The following is a 21372-nucleotide window of genomic DNA, read 5'->3' as shown; positions in this document are numbered from 1 at the left end:
CCCCATCTGACCGCACCCTCATGCCGAGACCACACCCTCCGATTTGGGTCACGCCCCGTCCGACCACACCCCCCGCTGCGGCCACACCCATCGGCGAGGCCCCGCCCCCGGCGGGTTGCGGTTCCCGTTCCGGTTCCGGTGGCGGTTCCCGGGCAGGTGAGGGGCGGCAGGGCCGGGGCTGAGCCGTGAGGGGAGGGCGGTGCCGGGGCCTCCTTTCCCTGCCCGCGCTGCTCGGGGAGCTCGGGGCCGCCGGCGGGGGCTGCACTGGAATTTGTGAGCGTTTATTTGTGAAAATGAACCGAGGTTTATGGACTCGTTTAGGGTTTTTTTCCCCCCCGCTATAGCCTGATCTACCTCCTCAGAGAGAGGTGTGATGAGCGTGTTTAATGCATCTAAAAATGTATGGATGCAGCCCACTCAACCTGTCAGGAGTGGTGCATACCCTTATTTATTTATTTATTTACACCTACGAGCTGATAATAAACAAAATACTCTGACTTTAAAGCATTGTAAAACGAATAGAAAAACCAAATTAGTTTTATTTTTTATTCGCTTATTTTAATTGGACTATTTAACTCTAGTAAAGAACGATAAGGAAACGAAGATGGAAGATGTATGCTTTAGAGATCTTTAGGCAGGGCTATTCCTTATCTCCTTTTTCCTCCGGCTGGGGTCTGGGGGCTCCTGGCCTTTCCTCCCGTGGGTGCAGGGAGGTTTAGAGGGGCCTGCGGGCTCAGTGTCCCTGGGGTGGCTCCAGGTACCCCTGTCCCATAGAGGCCGGGCATTGCTTTGCTGGTGACAGCCCCCGGGGCCCTGGAGCATCGGGGCTCCCGGCACTGTCCAGGTAGGCAGGGCTTGAGACAAACAAAAAGGGGGCTCCTGGCCCCGGGGCTTTGTGCCCATCCTGGCCGTGCCCAGATAACCGCAGTGTGCAGCTCTGTGTGCGGGAGATAATTTGGAGGCACCAGATCCGTGTGTGGGAGGAGATCCCTGCGCTGGGCTGGGCTGGGCTGCCTTTATATAAGGAGGGGGAGGCTGTGTTTTTTTCTACGTTCAGACCTGCTGAAAGCCTTGTTTGTTTTGAAAGGAGGGAGAAGCCCCTCGGAGAGGGGCCGGGGTGCGGGAGGACAGCGGTGCCGTGCTGGAGGCCCCCAGGAGGGGGTGCACGGGCAGAGCACGATGCCTTTCCTGCACGGCTTCCGCAGGATCGTCCTGGAGTACCAGCCCCTGGTGGATGAGCTCCTGGGGCTGCTGGCCACGCCTGACACCGAAGGGCAGAGCTCCCTGGAGAGGTAACAGTAGGGGGCTGAACACCCCGGGGTGTTTTGGGGGGTGGTTGGAGCTCAGGGAGGTGGATGGGGTTGGACAGCATTGGCTTGGACAGCCCCCAGTCCTGGGGAGCAGCTCATCCCACAGACCCTCTGTTCTTTGGGAATGTGGAGGTGGAGCAAGGCAAACACAGGAGCTGTGGGGGCTCCCCAGGAAAGGCCCTTTCTGCCTGACCCCTGGCAACAAAGCCTGAAGTGGGGCTCAGCTGAGGCCCTGAGGCTGCTCTGTAACCCCACAGCCAGCAGGTCAGAGACCCACTGGGTACAGGACCAGAGGTAAAACCAGGGATTTTCCTTCTTCCCTGGTGCCACTTTGACCCTCGCACACCTGAGCCATGTTCACTGAGTAACTGCTGGGTTTTTGTGTGTCTCAAGCCCTGCCTGCCTGGACAGTGACAAGAGCCAGCTCTCAGCCGTGAGAAGAGTCCTGGAGAGGGAGACCCACTCCCCATTTTATCAGGAAGGTGTGAGCTATGCCCTGCTGAAGGTCACCGAGCTGGGGCTCGTCCCAGCTGCAGAAATCCTCCTGGAATTTGGTGCTGACCTCAGCTTTGAAGGTGAGGCTGGTGGGAAGGGGGCTGGGTCAGGAGGAACCAGCAGATGAGAAGCTGCCCTGTGAGCGGGGGGATAGCTGGGGCAGAAAGAGGGGGGGGGCTACCAGCTCAGACACTCCTGCTCCTTGCTGGAGCAGTGTGGATGTGCCTTGTGGAGACCCAGCCACAAGGATGGACTGAGGGACACCAGGGACTCGGGGGCTTTTGGCAGGATGGAGCCATTGGAGCAGCAGGACCTAGGGTCCAGGCATCACTGTGCTCCCAGGGCCCTCCCCAGCTGTCCCCTTCCACTCTTGGCAGGCTCTGGGGCCGTTTTGTTCTCTCTGACTGTTTTTGTCCTCAGACCCGGTCACGTACTACACGCCCCTGCACATGGCGGTGCTGCGCAACCAGCCGGACGTGGTGGAGCTCCTGGTGCAGCACGGCGCCGACATCAACCGCAGAGACCGGGTACGGCCTCGCTCCTGGCTGAGCCCCCAGGCCTGACTGCTCTGGTGTGAGGGACAGCCCTCCTGCTTCCCTCCTCCCGGGCCTCACCCCGTGCTGCTCCCCCTTGGCACATCCCTGTGCCTGCTGTCCGTGCTCTGCTGCTAAGGCAGGTCAGGTTGAGCTGAGTCCCTGCCTTGGAGCAATGCGGGAGGAGGCTGGAGAGACTCTTGCTGTGGCCAAGATAAAACCCCAACAGCGACTCCCTGCAGACACTCACAGTCTTCAGTATCTGCCAGTGTTTTTTAACTGTGTTTAACTGTTGTGCAGATCCATGAGAGCAGTCCCCTGGACCTGGCCAGCGAGGAGCCCGAGCGGTTGCCGTGCCTGCGGCGGCTGCTGCAGCTGGGGGCCGACGTCAACGCTGCTGACAAGAACGGTCTGTGCACCCCACCCAGCTCCCCCAGCTGAGGGTGGGCAGGGCAGGGCACAGCGCTGGGGCCATTTGCTGCTGCACCTGCTCCCTGCTCTCAGTCGGGTTTGGGAGTTGGGAGGAAGCTGGCAGAACCTCCCTGCACTCAGTATTTCCTCCTGGTGTGCTGGCTGTGCAAAAAGGGCTGAACCCAGCTCTGTGCAGTCCAGGGGAGGTGGGGTGGGGCTGTGCCTCTGTCATTCTGTGGTGCCCACTTGCTCTAAAACTCACTCTGCCGTGGCACATATGCCCACTGAGACCACCACTAGCCCTGCCTGTGTGCCTGTTACTGTGCCCACAGCTGGCACCACCATGGGAACAGTGGAAGCCTCTGCCAGAAGAAGGGTTGTCACTCCCTGCGTTTGGCTCTCTGGTGGGTGGGGTGGATTGTTTTCCTTCCTGCCTTTTGGGGTGTCACCCTGTTGTCCTGTGACTGACTGATTGCTCCATTGCAGGGAAGACCGCCCTGCTGCATGCCCTGGCCAGCAGTGACAGTGGCCAGATCCACAACACCGACAGCATCCGTCTCCTGCTGGAAGGAGGTAAAGAAAACCCTCTCCTCTTTCTGGGCTGGTTGATTATTTGTGCAGCACCAGGCATTGCCCTCCTGACTCCTTTATGGAGTCAGAGTAAAGCCCAGGGGTGCTGGAGTTGGTGCTGGCCTGACCTCACACTCTGCAGTGTCAGACATTCTCTGTCCCTTCCTGCAGGCGCAGATGTCAGGGCTGCCACCAAGGATGGTGACACTGTCTTCACCTATGTCATCTACCTGCTGGGAGAGATGGCGTACAGCTACAGCGAGGAGGAGGCCGAGGACATCGAGCGCTTCTGCTTCCGTGTCACGCAGCTGCTGCTGGCCCACGGTGCCAACCCCAGCCAGTGCCCAGCCTCAGAGTCCCTCACACACTTCTGCTTAAAAAGTTTCAAAGACTACTTCCCACTGCTGCGCTTCTTGCTGGAGTCAGGTGCTGCCTACAACTGCTCCCTCCATGGTCCCTCGTGCTGGTCTGGCTTCCACATCGTCTTTGAGCACCTCTGCTGGCACCTCAGTCGCTTCAACGATGAAACCTATTCCTCAGACCTCATGCAGAAGGGTCAGACTCTGCTGGAGCTCATGATGGCCAGTTCACAAGCCATCCAGCTGCCCAGCAATTTTGAGGTCAACACCAGCAGCTGCAGGTTTCATGGGGAGAAGGTCCAGACTCTGTTCTGCTCTCTGAAGCAGCTGGAGCGCTCGCCACAGGCACTGAAACACCTCTGCAGGGTGTTCATCCGGCAGCGCCTCAAACCTTGGCCTGTGGGTGACAAAATCAAGGCTCTGCCTCTCCCAGACCGGCTGAAGTGGTACCTGCTCATCGACCACGCTGCCGCTGGCCACGAGGACCTGTGAGCCTGGCAGTGCCTCTGTCTGCTCCCTCCACAGCCCTGCTGTGCCTACAGCCACTGCAGCTCTGCTCTGAGACAGCTTTCTCTGCAGCAAGAGGTGCTGCCCATGGAGTCCCTCTCTGTGGCATTCTGGGGGTGTTTTTCTGGGCACAACATCACAGCTGTGTTTGTGAAGGTCTCGTTGCTCTGGGGCACGTCATGGGGAGGCAGGCAGAGCTGCTGGGCATGGGGGAGCTGGGTACTGGGCTGGTTTGGAGGGAGATTAAGCAAAGGCCTGGGGGCTGAGACTGGACAGGCAGCCTGTCCCCTCTCCCAGCCCTGCCATGGGTGGGTGATGCAGTGCCTTAGGTGTCCAGTGAGCTGAGAGATGCCTCAGGGTGCTGGGAGAAGGAAGAGGTGTTCTGGCTTTCCTGCCTCTGATCCTGGTGGTGGAAGCAGGTCCGGCATCAAACTGTGGGTGTGGATGCCTTCCTTGCTCAGTGTGGGCTTCTGACACTGGGGATGGGAGTGAAATGGGGCTGACTGAGTTTCTGCACCCCATCCTGTCACAGAGGAACATCCACCAAGGACATCTCAGAGTTACTGCGCTGCAAAACACATCAAAGGGATGTTTCCTAACATCCCTGTGCAAGGATGAGGAATGGGCAATCAGCAGCTGAGTGCCTTGTGCCTCCCTCCCCATTCCCTGGCTCTTTCTCTTGGTGACCACTCCCAGGATCTTACTCTCCAGTGCCTCCTTCCCAGAAAGAATTGCTTCATCTGGAGGGCTCATGTTCCAGCCCTGCCACAGCTGCCTGGCTCCCCTTTCCAGGCACCTGCTTCCTTGTGACGTGCCAAAGGCTGGTCACAGAGCTGAGCCCCACACAGTTTTGTTGGTTTGTACTGTTTTTCATGGGGGATGGATGCAGTAGATGAAGAGGAAAAATCTGTTCTGGTTAAAGACAGTTTTTATCAGGTGGATCTGGGATTCACTGGCATTTGGAACTGGAACTGTGTGTCCTGATGAACTGGTGCTTAAAAAAACCCAGTAATGTGATCAAATTCTGTCCTGCTGTCTGGAATGGGAACTGAACTATTAAACGAGGCCTTCTATAATAACAGCACTATTATTAACAAGGGGCTTGTTTTTCCTTAGGAGAGGTGGGGTGAAGGACAGGAATGGGGGGATGGCTGGAGGGTTGAGCTGCAGCTGACTCTGCACTTGGGTTCACCCCAGCACGATGCTGTGCCAGTGTTGGCCACCTTGGGCCAGAGGCCAGACTTGGGTAAATGAAGGGAACATGGCCAAAGAGGAGATGGGGATGTTCAAAGCCAGGTGATGGTGTGGGGTGTTGGGGGAGCACAGTGTCACAGCGATGGAGCTGGAGGTGATGGGCTGGATGGGTCTGGGAGCAGCTCAGGCCACCCCAGTGCACTCCCAGGGTTGCAAGGCTTTGTCCCCCTATCCCTGCAGGAGGATGTGGGGACTCGGGGTCACACACACCTCCCTTTTTGCTGCCCATGGGGTGACCTGCTCAGGGGTTTAAAGGTGAGGCCCCCTCAAAGCCCCAGAACCCGGTGTTGCCTCCCCACACCACCACAGGGACACAGCTGAGGCTTCTCCCCTTTGCCTTACCCAGCTCATTTCTGAGCAGCAGCAAGGGGTCAAACACCCAAGCAAGGAATGGAGCCCAGTCCATGCCAAAGGTGCCCCAAGCTCCAGTTCATGAGCAGGAGCCCTGTGCACTGCAGTCAGCAACGTGCAGCTGCCCATGGATCACCTCATGCGTTGGAGACCCTCCTGCTCCTGTCCGGAGCCCCTGAGGGTGGCACGGAGCCAACATGCACCCGACAGACCTCGCGTGCAGAAGTGCAACAGCAGGAAAATGTATTTGGCAAACACCTCTTTTCACAAACAGCAGCAACTTGGAAGACAAAGTCCCGTCCTTGTCACCGGCCCCTGGAAGGGGAGTCACGACACGGGAGAGACCTTCTCCCACTGCCCTCATCTCATGGCAAAGGTGTAGACGTGGTAGATCTCATCAGGAAAGTTCTCCTGGCGCTCCTCAGCCAGGAGGTGCAGCCCAGCTCTGCGGATGATCTTATGGACCACGTCCAGGTCCCGGCAGACACTGCTGTCCACATCATCCATGATCACACCCTCCTGGGCCATGTTGTCCTTGATGACCACGATGCCGTTGGGCCGCAGGCCGGCACGGCAGCGCTTCAGGAAGTCGGAGAGGTGGTTATCAGTGAGATGTCCTGGAGAGGCAGAGCAGGGGTTAGAGGGCAGAGGGTGACCAAGGGGAGGAAACACAGAGGCTGCATTTGGGATCCCTCCAGAACCAAATACTTGAGACATCTGCAGGGAAAGCTTTAGCTTGGGTGTGTCCAACTTGTGTCTCACTACTCAACTCCATCCGACCCACACCTCTGCTCTGGCCTCTGAGGGCTTGGGAGAAAAAGTACAGGGCCCCTCCATGGGGGCTCCATGAGCTGCCCACCCCTGGCCCTCACCCATGCTGTGATGTTCATCCTCCATCCAGACCTCAAGCTGCATGAAGGTGCATAGGACACCTACCCCCACAAGGGAACAGGACAGGCTGGAAAGACCCCACAAGCAGTGACCCTCACCGATGACCCACTGGATCCAGATGACATCGTAGGAGTTTGGCTCAGGGCTGAAGTCCTGGAGGCCACAGCAGAAGTAGTTGCGCACCCGCCTGCCCTCCTCGCCCAGGTAGCTCTTGGCCTTGGTGAGGAAGTCCTCTGTCACATCCACCATGTCCACTGTCTTGAAGAGGGGCAGCAGCAGCCGCTTGGTGATCCGGCCGATGCCAGCCCCGCAGTCCAGAGCACGGGTTGTCCCCGTCCGGTTGGGGCCGTCCTGCAACAGCCACCGTGAGGGGTGAGTCCCACTGGGAGGCACCCACCGAGGAGAAATGGGACAGCCACACACAGGATCCCATGGAGCAATTCAGAGGGAAGAGCCCAGCTCCACGCTGGGAGAAGGGTGGGATTTTAGGAACACAACAAACTGTGCCACCTACCCGCAGAAACCTCTGCAGGAACTTCCTGGAGCTGTTGATGTCGATGCTGGAGATGTGGCCGTAGCCCCCCAGCATGCCATCCACCGTGGCGGGCACATCCTTCCAGTACTTCTCTGCCTTGGAGTAAAACTCAAACTCGTTCTCCACCACCTCGCTGGTCATGCTGGCCGAGGGCACGCACGGGCCCGCACGGGACTCACTGCTCCCCTGGGATGGGAGAACCCAAACCAGTGAGGAGTGAGTCAGCTCTGCAGCACCTCACACCTGTTTATCACCCCTTCCCCCTCCCCAGGGCTACTGCAAACTAAAAAAACCTTCAGCTGAGAGCAAGAAGGAACAAAGATCTAAATCCTGGTATTTTCTGGAGACCAACAAGCCCAAAACCACTCCCTGAGCAGATGCCTCAGCCAGAACAGGTATGGCAGAGCCTTGCTCAGCAATATGTGCAATTATACAATTATATTTTAAGGCTGACCCACCCTTTTCACCTATTCTGCCTCTTTCCCTGTCTTAACATTTTACAGACTCCATGTTTATGTGTGGTGACAACCCCATCAGTCACCTCCAATTACATCTCGAGTTGCTAAAAGTTATCCTGAGCACCTACCTGAGGATTGTAAATCTCAGCCGTGACCATAAGTTAGATATTTGCAATATAATAAAGTCAAGGTATAATCAGCAATACAAGCTATAAATTGCCCCCAGGCATCTCATAATTCAAACCACTGTGGATTTGATTAACTGCGCTGGGGATTAGAAACTAGATTTAAGGTGGCCAAAGGGTAAATTCAAGGACTTCAAACACCTTTACCAAATAAAGAAATATATAGAGTTCATGGCTCGAATTTGCTGGCAAATACCCCATTAGACACAAAACCTTTTCTATGGCAGCTTAGACAGGTTTGGTGGCCCCATGTGGATCGAACAGCCTAGGGATAGGAAAGGGGGACATGGCATCTCAACTTACAGGTCACTGGTGGAAATCCAGTTTGGCTCAGTGGTGCCAGGAGCTGGTCTACGCTGTGATCTAGGAGCAGAGAAGATGGGATTTAACCAAATCACCCCTCTAGTCCTGTAAGTGTGACCATGACCCCAGGAAACCACAGGTAAGAGACACCCCAGCCCCACAGACAGACTCCCAGGGAGGCTGGGGGACAGGAGCTGCTGCTGCCCCTTAGCTCAGAGGCTGAGTGACGAGTGCAGCCAGTGCATGGAGGGTTCTCTTTCAGGCTCCTGCCTGTACTCCAATTCGGACAGTGCTCCTGTCTGATCTCACGGGCTGGGACTCAGGCTCACCCTCCCAGCAGTGACCCCATTCCTTGGCCTGGGTTTGGCTTGGTGAATCCCTGGTGACTCATTTCTCAGGGTGTCACAGCCTACCAGCAGAGAGCACCCAGCCCCCCTAACCCGAACCTAAATCTGAACCCGAACCCTTCCTGCTGCCCAAGCAGCCCCTGAAACGCGGCCGGGGCCCGCGGAACTGGGGGCAGGTGAAGGCCGGGACTCGCCCCATGGACGCCGCAGCCGTGGGGGGGCGTGGAGGGGTCACCTCGGCGAGGGGCCCGAGCCCCGGGGCCGCTGGCAGGGGCCGGGGAGCGGCAGGGCCGGGGAGCGACAGGGCCGAGGGTGCGCGGCCGGGGGTCCCCAGGCCGAGGGGTTGTGGCTGTGCCGCCAGGGGAGTCCCGTCCCGGGCCCGGGGGGGTACAGCAGCCCCGTGCGGTGCGAGGGGGCGGTTCCCCGCTGCAAGGCCCGGCCCGGCCCGGCCCTTTCGCCTCCCGCCCACCGGGGCCGAGCCCCCCCCGCGCTCCAGGCCCGCGGCGCTGCGGACCCCGCGGGCCGCCGGCTGCAGCCCTACCCCTGCTCCGGCCCGGGCAGCTCCGCCGGCCCCTCCCGGCCCTCCCCGCGGCCGCGGCCCGTGGAGAGGCGTTCCGGGGGTGCCGGGGGTGCCGCTCCCGCCGCTCCCTCGGGCCGCGGCCGCGACCCCCGGGCCCCCCCATTACCTCCGGCGGCGGCCGCGCGCTGCCCCCCCACGGCACGGGCGGCCGCGGGGACCAACCAGGCGGCGGCGTGGCGATGACGTCACCGTGACGCAACGGACGTGACCTGCCCTGCTCTCCCACTGCTGCCCGCGCGGGGGCGCTGCGAGCCGGGGGTGGTCAGTGGTGGGACGGACTGGGAGGGATCGGGACGGACTGGGACGGACCGGGAGGGACTGGGACGGATCAGGAGGGACTGGGACCGACTGGGGCGGACTGGAACAGGCGGGGGAGGACTGGGATAGACTGGGACAGGCCGGAGAGGACTGGGGCGGACCGGGCAGCCCCAGGGCAGCCCGCGGATATCCCGCGGTTCTTGAGGGGCAGACTACCACGGGAGCCCGTCCGGCTGGCACGGGGGTGACGGGACCCAGAGTCGCTAGAACAAGTAGCCGCGGAGGTCCCCGTCCCGGCTCCTGCTCCTGCCCCGGTCCTGTCCCGTCGTTGTCCTTGTCCCGGTCCCGTCCCGTTCCCTCCCGCCGTGCCCCGTCCTGGCCGCCAGGGGGCGCTGTTGTCCCGCCGTTGCGCCGCGGGAACTTCGGAGCGTCCTGAGGGGGAGCGGGACCCGCTCGGGCCCCGGCACCGAACACCGGTACTGACGCACCCGGTACCGACAAAGCCCGGCACCCACAGAGCCCGGCGCCGAACATCCGGTACCGACAAAACTCAGCACCGAACACCCGGTACTGACACACCCGGTACCGACAGAGCCCGGCACTGACACACCCGGTACCAGCACACCCGGTACCGGCACACCCGGCATCCACAGAACCCAGCATCGACTGACACCCCGGCACCGACACACCCGGTACCAGCACACCCGGTACCGACAGAACCCGGCACCGACACACCCGGTACCAGCACACCCGGTACCGACAGAATCCGGCACCAACAAAACCCAAAACCCGGTACCGGCACACCCGGTACTGACTGACACCCCCAGCACTGGCCCCTCACACGCCCCGTCCTGTACCGGTGCCCAGTTGGGCACTGACCCCTCTGCTCCGGGTGTCCCCCGCTCTCGGTGCCCTCCCCTGGCCGCTCCTGCCGGGCCAGCACGGGGCGCTCAGGGCTGAGGGCTCAGCCCAGCTGTGTCCCCTCCTCAGCACAGCTCACTCCAGCCCCTTCGGGGTCTCACCCCACCCCAGCAGGACAGGGTTAACGGGACCTGGGGGTGCCCAAGGCCTTCGGAAGAGGATCTGTGGGGCTGTGACAGTGTCACTGTGGGGACAGTGACAGTGACAAGGCTGGGCTGGCTACAGTTTTGTCTGGGGAATGGAGGCTGGTGGGGATTCTCTGCTGTTTAGTATGACTCGCGTCCTTCCCTCAACTTCCCCAGAAACCGAGTTTCACAAAACTTGGAGGGACAAAATCTGCTTGAAGGCACCCAAAGCTGTCAGAGGGCAGTGGCCAGAGGGGCGGTGCTGCATGGGCACAGGGGGAGCAGGGACCATTCCCTACACCTGCCTCTCCCAAAATGTCCTAATGGCCCAACCAAGGTCTTGCTGTCCCCAGAACAGAGCTGCTCAGCCCATGGCCATCCAGAAATCCATGGCACAACCAGGATGTGGCCTCAGGGATAGACCCCCTTGCCATGGGACATATGAAATAAAGTCCCTACCTTTGGGCAAGCAAACATCAGCCTGGGGCAGGTTTTGGGCACCCAGGTCCCCTGAGTCCCTGTGAAAGGACCTGAGTGTGCTGGGGACAGCAGTGACCTGAGCTGGGGGCTCAGTGCTGACACCAGGAGTGTGTGTTTAGTCAACTGCAGAGCAGGGGACACAGTAAGAGCATCTCTGTGCACAAAAAGCACTGCTTTTTGCAGTTTGTTCTCCACGTTTTAAAGGAACAAGGCTCTTTGTCACCAGAGAGGGGACACTGAGCACAGGGCGGTGGCACCTTGCTGTTCACAGGCAGGAGGGGTGTTTGGGAGGTGCATGGGGGTGAGTGTCCCCATGCACAGGCACCTCAATGACCCAAACCCACCAGTTTTCCCCTCACTGAAGCTGCCAGCAGCCATTGCATCGCTCCAGTTGTCACCTGTGTTTTCAAGCAGGCAATGGGCACCTGCATCCCATCCATGCCACGTGTCTTCCATGGTGCCTGCAGTCTTTGCTGCCTCTGCTTCCCCAACAAAAGGCACTTTTATCCTTTATTTCACTGAGCTGCACTGGGGCTCCTGAAGGCTCTTTCCATTAAGCCCCAGCCACCTCCTCCATCCTTCCCTATTGCCAAACCCTTCATGATGGCAGGAAGGGAATGCTGCTGCCATCCTCTCCGGGGGCTGGGGCTCTGCTTTGGCCCCTCAGGTTACAATGAAACCTGCAGCAGTTGCCTTAGCTCAGGGGCAGGTCTTGTTTGCAAATATTACCTTTCATTTTATATTATTATTGTTATTAATTTCGTTGAGGTAACAGAGTGTGGCTGAAAATTAAAAGGAAAACTAAAGTGAGTGTCCCTGAGCTTGCCATGTTTCTGAGCCCAGCTGGGGAGAAGGGTCCCAGCATTGAGGACTCCTTGTTGAGTCCCACTCTCTGCTGGAGACACCTCCAACCTCGGGGCCAGTTTGTGCAAAGCCAAATCTGCAAAAAAGAGTGGCAGCAGCAGCAGCAGCCCCAGCTCCAGCCGCACCGCAGAGCCGCCCGTGCCTTCCTGGGCTCAGCTGCCTCCCCGTGGTCACTGCTGCTGGGAAATGCTTTTCCTCTGACGGGTTTCAATCTTGTCACTCAGTAATTCCTTGTGTGAGGAGACAGAAAACACCCCCAGACCCCTCTGTCCAGCCCATTTGTTTCCCTGCACACCCTCCCTCCTGCTCCCACTCGCTCGCCACCTTCCAAGGCAATCATGGTGCTGCGATTGCTCTTCAGGAATATTTTTTTTCTTTTCCCCAGGTGCCTAATCACCCTTATTACCCTTTTCTGATTAATTAATTCTAATTAATTTTGCACTATCATTTTTGAGAAGAGGTGACCAGGACGGCACATGTTGTTGCAGGTGATTTGCAAGGCAGGTCCTGCAGTGCCAGCACGGCCCTTCCCTCAGTGCCGTTTAACCTGGGTCCAGGTGGGCACCTCCTGCCCCGTTTGCTGCCATTAATGGCAATTAACAGAGCACTGAAACCTCCAAGGCCATGGGAAGAGCCCTGAGGGACTCTCCTGGGAACCACAGGGGATGTTCCATCTCCTCTGCTCTGCCTCCCCAGCAGGGTTCAACCCTGGCCAAACATGGTTCAAATCATGCCCATGTTTGCCCAGCTCCTTCAGCCAGGTCTGCTGTGCCATGGCCAAGGCTTGGGAAGTCAGAATAAATTAGGTCAGGGCTTCTCCATGCTCTGCCAAGAGCCACCAAGACACTCAGAAGCACAGCAGAGACACGGGTCCTTTGTCACCTCTCATCTTCCAGCACTGGTGCCAGTCCTTATCCAGGTACCAGCAGGGGCTTCACCCATGTTGCCCAAGGGCCTTTGTAGCCCAAAACTGACAGGGTCTGGGAGATTCTGCCCTTAAACACAGATGCCTTGGGGACAGAGGTCATTGTCCCTTTAGTGTTTGTTCCAGAAGCAGCCCCTGGTCTGCACCTCATCCCAATTGCCCAGTGAAGAGAGGGGACATGGGCTGGGGGGCTGCAGCCACACTCTGCCCTTGTCAGAGCTTCCCATGTCCCTGTCACCAGCCACTGGTCATTGTCCCCAAACAGTCTGGAGCTGGTCAGGCACTTCTGCTGGCCAGGTGTGCACCCAGCACAGCTCAGAGCTGGAACTGTCCATCCCACCTCACTCCTTTGGCTGCTGGCTCTTGTCAGGAGGCTGCAGCACCACCACCAGCACTGCTGAATCCCCCAGCAGACCAAAATATAAACCCCATATTTATTATATGTAGTATAATAGATGGGATAGACTATAAACTGCAGCTAGTAGATAATGTGTATAGTGAATATATATAAATACTATGTGTATAAGTACCATATATATATATAAATACTGTGTATATAAATACCATATATATATAAATACAATAAGTATATATATAAATACAATGTGTGCATAATATTGTGAATATAATTGTGTACATATGTGTATATATACAAACATATAGTGTAAATGAACCATTTATTCCTACATATATTATATATATAGCATACCATATACATAATTCATATATACACATGTATTTGTATACCAGATAGGCAGATAGATATAGGTATAAACATATGTATAGGTACACAGATATAGATATATAGATGTACAGATATACATACACACATACATAATATAAAAAAACATTTTAATGTGTTTGTGTGGTGTACAGGTTTTGGTGAGGGAAAAGAGAAAGAGGGAGTGTGTATGTCCTGGCTCCCTGGGCAGTGCAGGGCAGTGAAGAGGAAGAGGAGGGAGACACAGAGGAAAGGTACAGCAGGGAGGAAAAGAGAGAGAATACAAACTGCTCCAAGTTACAAACGCTCCCCTCTTTGATTAATTGTACTTTCTGTTTGATAAATGTTACTCATGAGTATAAAATATGCAAAGCACTTAGCAAGTTCACACTGTTTAAAGAACTCAACTAACTAAATTAAAATTCGATGATAGAACAGAGCTGCTGAAGAGCAGCGTGGCAGCGCTGTCTGGGGAGCCAGCCCTGGGCCACGGCCACGCCATCCTGCCATGCATCCCTCCCTGGAAAACCCAGGCACAGCCTCATCCAGCCCCAGGGACATGGCTGAGTTTGGTGAGGCCATGGGTGGGGATTTCTTGTGTGGTCCCCAGTGCCCTGGTTGGGTCCCTGTGGGGTGGTGAGGGGCTGGGAGGATTCCAGAGCATCCTCAGCCCCAATCCTGGTGCTGTTTGCTGGCTTGGATGAGGCAGGGCTAAATTGCTTTAATCTCTAAGATCTAACCATTGCATCCAAGAAACCTGCTCCAGTGACACAGTGGCTCCAGTCTACCACCCAAACCCCAGACCAGGGGTTTTCTGGCACTGCTAAGCCCCAGTGCAGCCCCTCACAGTCCCATCCTCACCCTGAACCACCATATCACCCTGGTGAGTGACACCTCCCTGCCCACTCTCCGTGCTGTATCCTTCCATCCTTCCAGCCCATTATAAAAAAACAACTCAGCCCCTCTTGACTTTCCCAAAATGGCAGCTGAGCCCCTTCAGGTGACAGGGACACCCCTGGCATGAGAAGGCTGAGGGATCCCGTCCCTCTATGGGAGTCCTGCCAGCTCCTATCTCTGCTTGGGGATGCAGCGAGCACCCTGGGGAGGATGAGGTGTGCCCTGGGAGGATGCAGAGGGAGGATGCAGAGGGAGGATGCAGTGTGGGCACCGAGCAGTGTCCCTGGCTCCCAGTGCATGGCCCGTGCCCAGCTTGCCCTGGCCACACTCCCCAGCTCTCTGCTGTGCCATCCCGGGTGAGCAGGGCTCGCTGGAGGCAGCTGGGCTTCCATAGCAGCAGCAGCAGCTGTGTCAGGCAGGTAGCAGCTCCCTCCTGCCTGCAGCCGAGAGGAGAAAGAAAGAGGAAAACCTGGCCTGGATCTGGCCTGACTGAGCTCTTCCCTCTGATTCAAAAGCCCCACTGGAGAGGTTTAAGTCGCTGGACAACCCACAGGACCCCAAGCCACCATCGCTGTCTCACAGCACCTCACTGGAAACCTAAAAACATCCTAAAACAGCCTTAACGGTGATGGAGCTCCAAGTCTGTAATTTCTGTGATGCCAGCAGCAAAACCAGACAGAATGTTGGTGCTGGTGGGAAAAACTCTTCAAGTCTTGCTGCGATGGGGAATTTCTTCACCTCCTCATTCTCCTGCCAGCCCTCCAGCCAAGCCCAGCTCTCAGGGCAAGAAGATGCAGGCAGGGAATGAGCAGGACAGAGGGATTTGACCAGGGGAAAGAGAATCTTTTCCTCCAAAGATCGAGGTCTTCACTAGGTGAAACAATCCTTCTGCAAGGCATGACCCTGCACCTCCGACGGGCAGAGCCTAAAATAATCCGCACTTTGCAAAACTTCCCGGGAGATTTCGGCAGGCAGGGATGAGCTGGTGTGGCACCACAAGGCGCTGCTGCGGAGCCAGCCCCGAGCCCAGCCCCGAGCCCAGCCCCGAGCCCCGGCGCGGCCCCGGAGCCCCCGGCACATCCCATTGCGGCACGGCCGGTGCCGCTCTCGGTGGGAAGAAGCCGGCTCAGCTTATCCTTGCAGTTTGAGCAATGATTTCGCCCCTGTGAACCCACCCGGCTGTAAATCCTGGCACAGACAAGCCCCAAACATTCATTTCAGGCAACGCAGTTTGTGTCATCTCGGCATTAGCATTTGCACTCTTATTAATTAATACTTGTTAAACCAAGACTAAAAATAAAGCTCTCGGCTCCCCGTCTCAGCGAACGCCTCTTTGCCCTCGCCCGGCAGTGCGGCTGGGCTGCGGCGGGCTCAGCACCCAGCTGCTCCCTGCTCCAGAGCCAGAACTGGAAGGAAAGGACCGTGGTGAAGCAGGAATCCTGCTAAAGGAAAAATCACCCTTTCTGCACCGCCTCGGTGGGACAAGCCAGCCTTCCCACCACGGCTGTGGGCGTGGGGGGAGTGACAGGGACAGCAGCACACACAGCATTTAACTTTTTTTTGTTGGTTTTTTTTTTTTTCCATTACATCCTCTGAATTTGTTTTTCTTTTGCTGCCCTTTTTCTTCCTGGGCTGGGCCAGCTCGGTTGCACTTCCCATTCAGAGCTGATTTCATTTCCCAGGCAGGACATCCCGGGAGGGCTCATGTTCAGGAAGGAAATGGTTCATCGTGGTGGGCACAGGTGAGCTCAGTGCCTGCACACAGGCAGGTGCTGCCACTGCTGCCTTCACAGCATCCAACAGGCAGCAGATGCTGCAAAAGTTCCTTTTTCCTGCCTGGCACTGGCACTGCCCATCAGCATCCCTTTGGATGTAAAGCAAGTGGCTGCACATGTGGGTTAGTGCTGCTGCTGGGGCACCTGTGGAGGAAAAAAGGGCCTGAAATGGGGTTGGAAAAGCTTTTGGGGAACCCCAGGGGTGAAACCCAGCTGGGTTTGGGCACAGGTCATGGTGCTCCCCACCACAATCCAGCCAACCATTCAACCCACCAGGCTCCAGTTTCCTCTTTTCCCAATTTCCCAGGCTCTTGGGCCCCCTTCAGAGCTCATCTGAGCAAAGAAAGCAAACTGAGATCAAACACCTTCCTGTATAGATTCTATAGATTGCACATGGATCTACAGCACCCAGACCTATGGAGCACTCAGAGCCAAGGCTGGATGGATGAGGCTGTGCTAACCACAGGGAAGGCAGCCTGGCCTGCAATATTTAATAACATTAATGATAATAACAGTAATAATAGTAATAATAGCAACAGTCATTTGTTAGTTAACTGTTATTAATGAAAAGCAAGCCTGCAAATTGTCACTCCAGGAAAGCCCCGGGTCACAAATCTTCTTGACTTAAATCACCAAACCCTGTAACTCTTGGCCATTCCTCTGCCTTGGGTGTTCTTCCCAGAGCCCCTTGGTTTTAATCTGCAGAGCAGAGCTGGAGTTCAGGATGCCATCCTCCTTTGCAGTGCTGGGACAGCAGCCAGGTGTGGATTTGGGGGATTCCAGGTGTGAATTTGGGGGATTCCTGGTGTGGATTTGGGGGATTCCAGGAGTGGATTTGGGGGGTGGAGGGGCTCTCCCAGCCCAGGCTGTTGGAAGGAGAAGCTGATGACCAGGCTGGGTACCAGGGCTGGCAGCAGGAGCAGCACTTGGGGATGCAGCACAGCTCACACGCGTTGGGAGTGAATGTTAATGGTGCCGAGCTCCTTGGGAGAAATGATCAAATTCTTTGAATAAAGCGGGTAGGAGAGGAAGGGGAGGGGGAGGAAGGGAAAATAACTCCACAGATTAATCCTGCTGATGAAAATTAAAATTGGGCATTGCTGAGCCAACCCCAAAATGAGCAGCTTTGGAGCCACAGCTCAAGCTCAGCCTGGGCTGGGTCTGCCTGTGCCCCCAGACCCCCAGTGGGTTCAGCCAGGGGCTCCCTGTGTGGTCTTGGGACAGGATCAGGTCCCAAGGCTGTGAAGGGATGTGCAAACCCTGCTGTGGACATCCTCCCTCCAACAGTGTTCATCTTCATCCCTGGTGCCTTCACTTCACCCAGCTTTACTTGCCCAGAGGGCAAGTGAGCACCCAGAACTGTGAGGTTCATTTCAATAGCAATTTTTTTTTTTTAATGAAATGTTGTGAGCTTTTAATTAATTTGTATTAACTACCTTGAGCCTTTAAAGACTTGGTTTTGTCCACTGTGATCTCTGGTGAAGGTGGCTCCAAAGGTTGTCCTGGCCCAAAAAGAAGGCAGAGACTCAGCAGTGATCACAGGACTCGGGGAGCTGCTGCTTTAAAAGAAAATAAGGTAAAAGTTTGGGAGTGGACCATGCCATGAGCTGCAGGATACAACCCTCCCAGCCAGCAGCTTCCTCCTGCTCTGCTCCTCTTGGAGCTGGAAAACCTCCTGTGGAGCCTGGGAAGTCCCATGGGAGGGAAGTGACTCCAGCATTCCCAGGGTGGCTCCAGGGGCACAAAGGAACTTTCCTTGGCTTGAATCACCAATCCAGGCACATTGGCTGGAGCTGCAGAGGGCACAGGGCTCTGAGCTGGGGGGCACAGAGAAGCTTCACAGCTCTGTGCTGGCTTGGGGCTGCAGCAATCCTGGGGGACATCCATGGGTGGGACTCCCTTCATGTCCTGCTCAGCTGCTCCCCCCTTTCCCTCCTGCCTGCTCTGTGCTGCCAGCCAGCCCCTCTCCCTGGCTGTGATTTCATTTTGATCTCGGGCTGCCTCCCTCCCTCCCTCCATCCCTCCTCCCTCGCTGGCTGCTGCCAAGTCCGCAGGTTCCCGCTGTGACCTTGAGCTGCTTTCTGGAGCCGCTTGTGGGTTTCTTAAAGGAGCCAGGGGGTCTCCCACCACCTCCCTCCTGCTGTCCCAAACTCCAGCCCAGCCATGCACTGCCCCCCCTGGGCTTGGGGGGAACAGGGAGTGAGAGCAGGGGCCCCCCAAGGACACAAAAATCGGGAGAGGATGGAAGTAGCCAATTCTATGGCCGCAGAGTCACAGGTTGGCCACACTTGCCACCAACTCCAGTGCATTCTCTGAGGTCAACCAGGCACTGGGAAGGGGGTTCCTGGCCAGCAGCCCCAGCTCTGTGCATGGGGTGGAGGGGGCAAAGCCCCAGTTGTGTGTGGTGCCCAGAGAAAGTGGTGGCATGGCAGGTGTGGGGGTGCTTGGGCTGGGGGTGCTCCCACCCCCCTCTCAGCACCAAGGAGGGTCCGTGGCCCTCCCTGGCTGTGCCGTGGCCCTTGGAGCCCCACAGGCTCCAGCTGTAGCAGGGAGAGCTTGAAAGTGAAGGTGCCAGCTCCTGTCCAAGCCACAGGGCAGATGGAGGTTGTGGAGAGATGCTCCTGGATTCCTCAGTGCCCCACGTGTGTGTCTCTGCCAGCACAGGGTGACCCAGGGGGAAGCTGCTGCTGGCACCCAGCAGTGGGTGCTGCACAGGAACCCCAAATCCCAATGAGCACCTCTCTGTCCCAGTGAGCAGTGCCTGGAGCCTCAGCAGGACAGAAACCCCTCAAGATGCCCTCACTCCAACTCCTAAAGCTGCATCAAACCCACCCAGGGAAATAATTCTCCAGGTTAAACCCCATGTGGGATGTGGCATGGCCCCATGGGGAGTCTCAGCTCTTGGGCTGAGACTGAGAAGCCAAAAAGCCCCTCAAAGTGCAAACAGCTCTGGTGTGGACATGCACATGGAGACTCTCCCAGGAGCAGCTCATGCCACAGAGGTTTTAAGCTGTGATTGAGCTGAGCTGGACAGGCTGAGATTCCAGCCTTGCTTGCCCAGTCCAGGCCATACTAAAAGCTCCATCAGCCAGAGAGGACCCCAATCAATAGGAGCCTTCAAGGCAAGTCATAAAACTTTGAAATTATGCAGGCAGCTCTCCATGCTCCACAGCAAAGGCAGTCTTTAATTCATGGGGATGCTCCTGGGGAACCAGTGAGAGGGCTCTTAAATAAGGGAACAGAACAAGGGGCTGCACTGCTGCCACCTTCATGGGGTGTACAGGGCTTGGATGGGCTTGGAAGGTGCTGCAGTGACAAACTCACAGCTGAGCCTTCCTCCCTGCCCTACCCAAGCACCTCATGCACAACCCAGAGGTGCCTCCAGATCCCACCCTGGAGCATCTCTGAGTCCCAGGGAGATGCTGAGCATGCAGCACCCCTGACTCCACCTCACAGGCACAGGGACTCCATGGTCCTGGGGACCCCAAAACCACACAGTGCCCTGTGAGCTGGGAACCAGCAACACCTTCTGCCTTGGGACATGGAGCTCATGGTGGCTCATAACAGCATGGGAAGGAGCAGGCAGGGATGTTCTCAGTCCCCTCTACCATGGATATAGAGGGAAACTGAGGCACTGCAGGGTTGCAGAAGCAGAGGGGATAAAGGATAGTTACGGGAGAAACTCAGTAGGATCCTTGACCTGGAACAAACCAATCACTCAGGGAATAAAAACCCAGGGAAAAAAAGGTCATAAAATGTAAGAGTCACATTTGGACCACACAAAAGCACCAACAGGCCACCAAAAGTCACAACACAGCAGCCAAAGCATCCCTGGGAGCCCCTTATCCCACAAGGAGAGGAGAAATCTCACCTCTGCCACCTTCACCCAAGCTGTTGGGGCCGGTGCTCTGCACAAGGAGCCGGGTCCAGCCCGTGGGTGGCAGGGACCAAAGTGCTCCGGGCTGCTTTGGCAGCGCAGGAGGCTCAGCCTTGTCCCCAGCGCCGTGGGGCCAGCTCGGGAAAGCCCAAGCTCACATCCCACCCAGCGTGGGGGGGACACAGCCCCCAGCTCAGGCAGCGCCACAGCAGGAGGAGGAGGGAATGGAGTGGGATCAGGAAGGAGAGAAGGGAGGAGAGGGAAGAAAAGGAGAAAAATGAGTTTTCCTGCTGCCCCAGCGGTGTGGCGATTGATCGGGTGCAGGCTGCTGTGGAGCGGTGCTGAGAGCCTCATTCCCCACCGCCGGCTCACAATTATTGGAAAAAACCCGGCGCTGCTGCTGCAGTGAAATTAGTTATTGATCTCTTGTCTGGGTGACAAGCGCGGGGCCGGGGCTGCTCTCCCACCGTCCCCGGGCCCACCCCGCCGGGGCTCAGCCCCGCGCCTGCCCCGGCCGCCTCCGGGAGGGACCGGAGCTCCCAGCGCCCACCCAGCTCCAAAGCCGCTCCCCAGAGAGGTTTTGCTCACCCCACCGCACGCGAGGAAGGCGTCAGTGGGAGGAAAAGGACGGGACCCTGAGTGCTGACAGCCCCCCGCCCATGCAAAGCCTCGCCCCCGCACCCGCCACCATCTCCTGTCCCCCAGGGATTGGGGTCAGGCTGTCCTGAGCCCTTTTCCATTTCCCGATAACCTGGCTATCGCGGAGGGAGATAAGGCAGAGGGAAATCAGGCGGCCAGAGAGCTTTTGTTGTCTGGAAAGGCTCCGCACATCTCTGGCTGCAGCTGCCCGGGGAGGCTGGAGCAGGGACAGGGGCACCGAGGGGCTGGGCTGGGGCAAACGCTCTCTGCTCTTCCCAGGGGAACTTTCAAAGTTTCAATAACAATAATCGGGTATTTATTTTCTTTTTTGTGATTCCTGGCGGGAGGCAGGAACAACAGGGGACATTTCAAACAATCCTGTTTTCTTCCAAACTTAGTCACCGGAGAAACACTTTGCCCCGGGGCAAAGAAGGGGTTTGGTTTCCAGAGGGTTTGGTTGCAAGGGGTTTGTTTGGAGTCTCACCTTTGCTCAGAGTTCATCAAGGTGTTTCTTGTCACTGGCAGGGACAGGCTTGAGGCTGGCTCTCGAGTCTCCTCGGTCCCTTCAGGGTTGTTTGACTGTTCATAGGATTTTTTCCCATCAACATTTTGCCCCAAAAATCAGCTCCCTGAAGTCATCCCTCCCCGAGGTAATTAAAGTGGCTTTTGGGATGTAAATGAAAAGCCAGGTGATGGGTTCCTGAGGGCCAGAGGTCACTGTAAAACCCACACAATTTTGCTTGGGCTTCTGTAGTGTGGCTGTGATGGGGATGCAGCCAGTGACCCTCTGCTGGAAGGTGC

At 57.1% G+C, this 21372-nt stretch overlaps 2 protein-coding genes and 1 long non-coding RNA gene across 6 annotated transcripts; 1 reads left to right on the top strand and 2 right to left on the bottom strand.

Moving 5' to 3' along the window:
- Nucleotides 1–5266, top strand: ASB6 (ankyrin repeat and SOCS box containing 6). The gene is made up of 7 exons (XM_071453916.1): nucleotides 1–156; nucleotides 1088–1292; nucleotides 1704–1885; nucleotides 2226–2332; nucleotides 2639–2747; nucleotides 3236–3322; nucleotides 3491–5266. The coding sequence occupies exons 1-7, from the start codon at nucleotides 21–23 to the stop codon at nucleotides 4168–4170; spliced, it is 1506 nt and encodes a 501-aa protein (XP_071310017.1). The 5' UTR covers nucleotides 1–20; the 3' UTR covers nucleotides 4171–5266.
- Nucleotides 5267–6016: 750 nt separating this feature from the next.
- On the bottom strand, nucleotides 6017–9310 carry NTMT1 (N-terminal Xaa-Pro-Lys N-methyltransferase 1). Of its 2 annotated transcripts, none has more exons than XM_071453917.1 (5): nucleotides 9196–9310; nucleotides 8163–8222; nucleotides 7196–7402; nucleotides 6780–7032; nucleotides 6017–6407 (listed from the first exon to the last, which is right to left on the bottom strand). In XM_071453917.1, exons 3-5 carry the CDS (start codon nucleotides 7355–7357, stop codon nucleotides 6151–6153), a joined length of 672 nt encoding a protein of 223 aa, XP_071310018.1. In that variant the 5' UTR covers nucleotides 7358–7402; nucleotides 8163–8222; nucleotides 9196–9310; the 3' UTR covers nucleotides 6017–6150. The 2 variants fall into 2 exon arrangements, with proteins under 2 accessions (XP_071310018.1, XP_071310019.1); XM_071453918.1 differs by lacking the exon at nucleotides 9196–9310 and adding an exon at nucleotides 9051–9144.
- Nucleotides 9311–13322: 4012 nt separating this feature from the next.
- On the bottom strand, nucleotides 13323–20677 carry LOC139603324 (uncharacterized). Of its 3 annotated transcripts, none has more exons than XR_011683655.1 (4): nucleotides 19927–20677; nucleotides 17492–17611; nucleotides 16329–17038; nucleotides 13323–16199 (listed from the first exon to the last, which is right to left on the bottom strand). It is a non-coding gene; the product is annotated as an uncharacterized lncRNA (long non-coding RNA). The 3 variants fall into 3 exon arrangements; XR_011683656.1 differs by having other exon boundaries at nucleotides 16694–17038; XR_011683654.1 differs by having other exon boundaries at nucleotides 13323–17038.
- Nucleotides 20678–21372: the final 695 nt, after the last annotated feature.

Source organism: Agelaius tricolor, unplaced genomic scaffold (genome assembly GCF_023055355.1).
Source record: "Agelaius tricolor isolate 1412-34295 unplaced genomic scaffold, bAgeTri1.0.p SCAF_38, whole genome shotgun sequence".
NCBI classification, from domain to species: Eukaryota; Metazoa; Chordata; class Aves; order Passeriformes; family Icteridae; genus Agelaius; species Agelaius tricolor.
This window is presented reverse-complemented; position numbering and strand designations above follow the sequence as displayed.

Excerpts from the sequence above, each read along its gene's own strand:
- ASB6 (XM_071453916.1), top strand. The coding sequence starts at position 21 with ATGCCGAGACCACACCCTCCGATTTGGGTCACGCCCCGTCCGACCACA. Across the intron at positions 2,748-3,235 it reads CAACGCTGCTGACAAGAACG|GGAAGACCGCCCTGCTGCAT; the intron begins GTCTGTGCACCC and ends GCTCCATTGCAG. Across the intron at positions 3,323-3,490 it reads CCGTCTCCTGCTGGAAGGAG|GCGCAGATGTCAGGGCTGCC; the intron begins GTAAAGAAAACC and ends CCCTTCCTGCAG.
- NTMT1 (XM_071453917.1), bottom strand. The coding sequence starts at position 7,357 with ATGACCAGCGAGGTGGTGGAGAACGAGTTTGAGTTTTACTCCAAGGCA. Across the intron at positions 7,033-7,195 it reads TCCTGCAGAGGTTTCTGCGG|GACGGCCCCAACCGGACGGG; the intron begins GTAGGTGGCACA and ends TGGCTGTTGCAG. Across the intron at positions 6,408-6,779 it reads CTGGATCCAGTGGGTCATCG|GACATCTCACTGATAACCAC; the intron begins GTGAGGGTCACT and ends CTGCCTCTCCAG.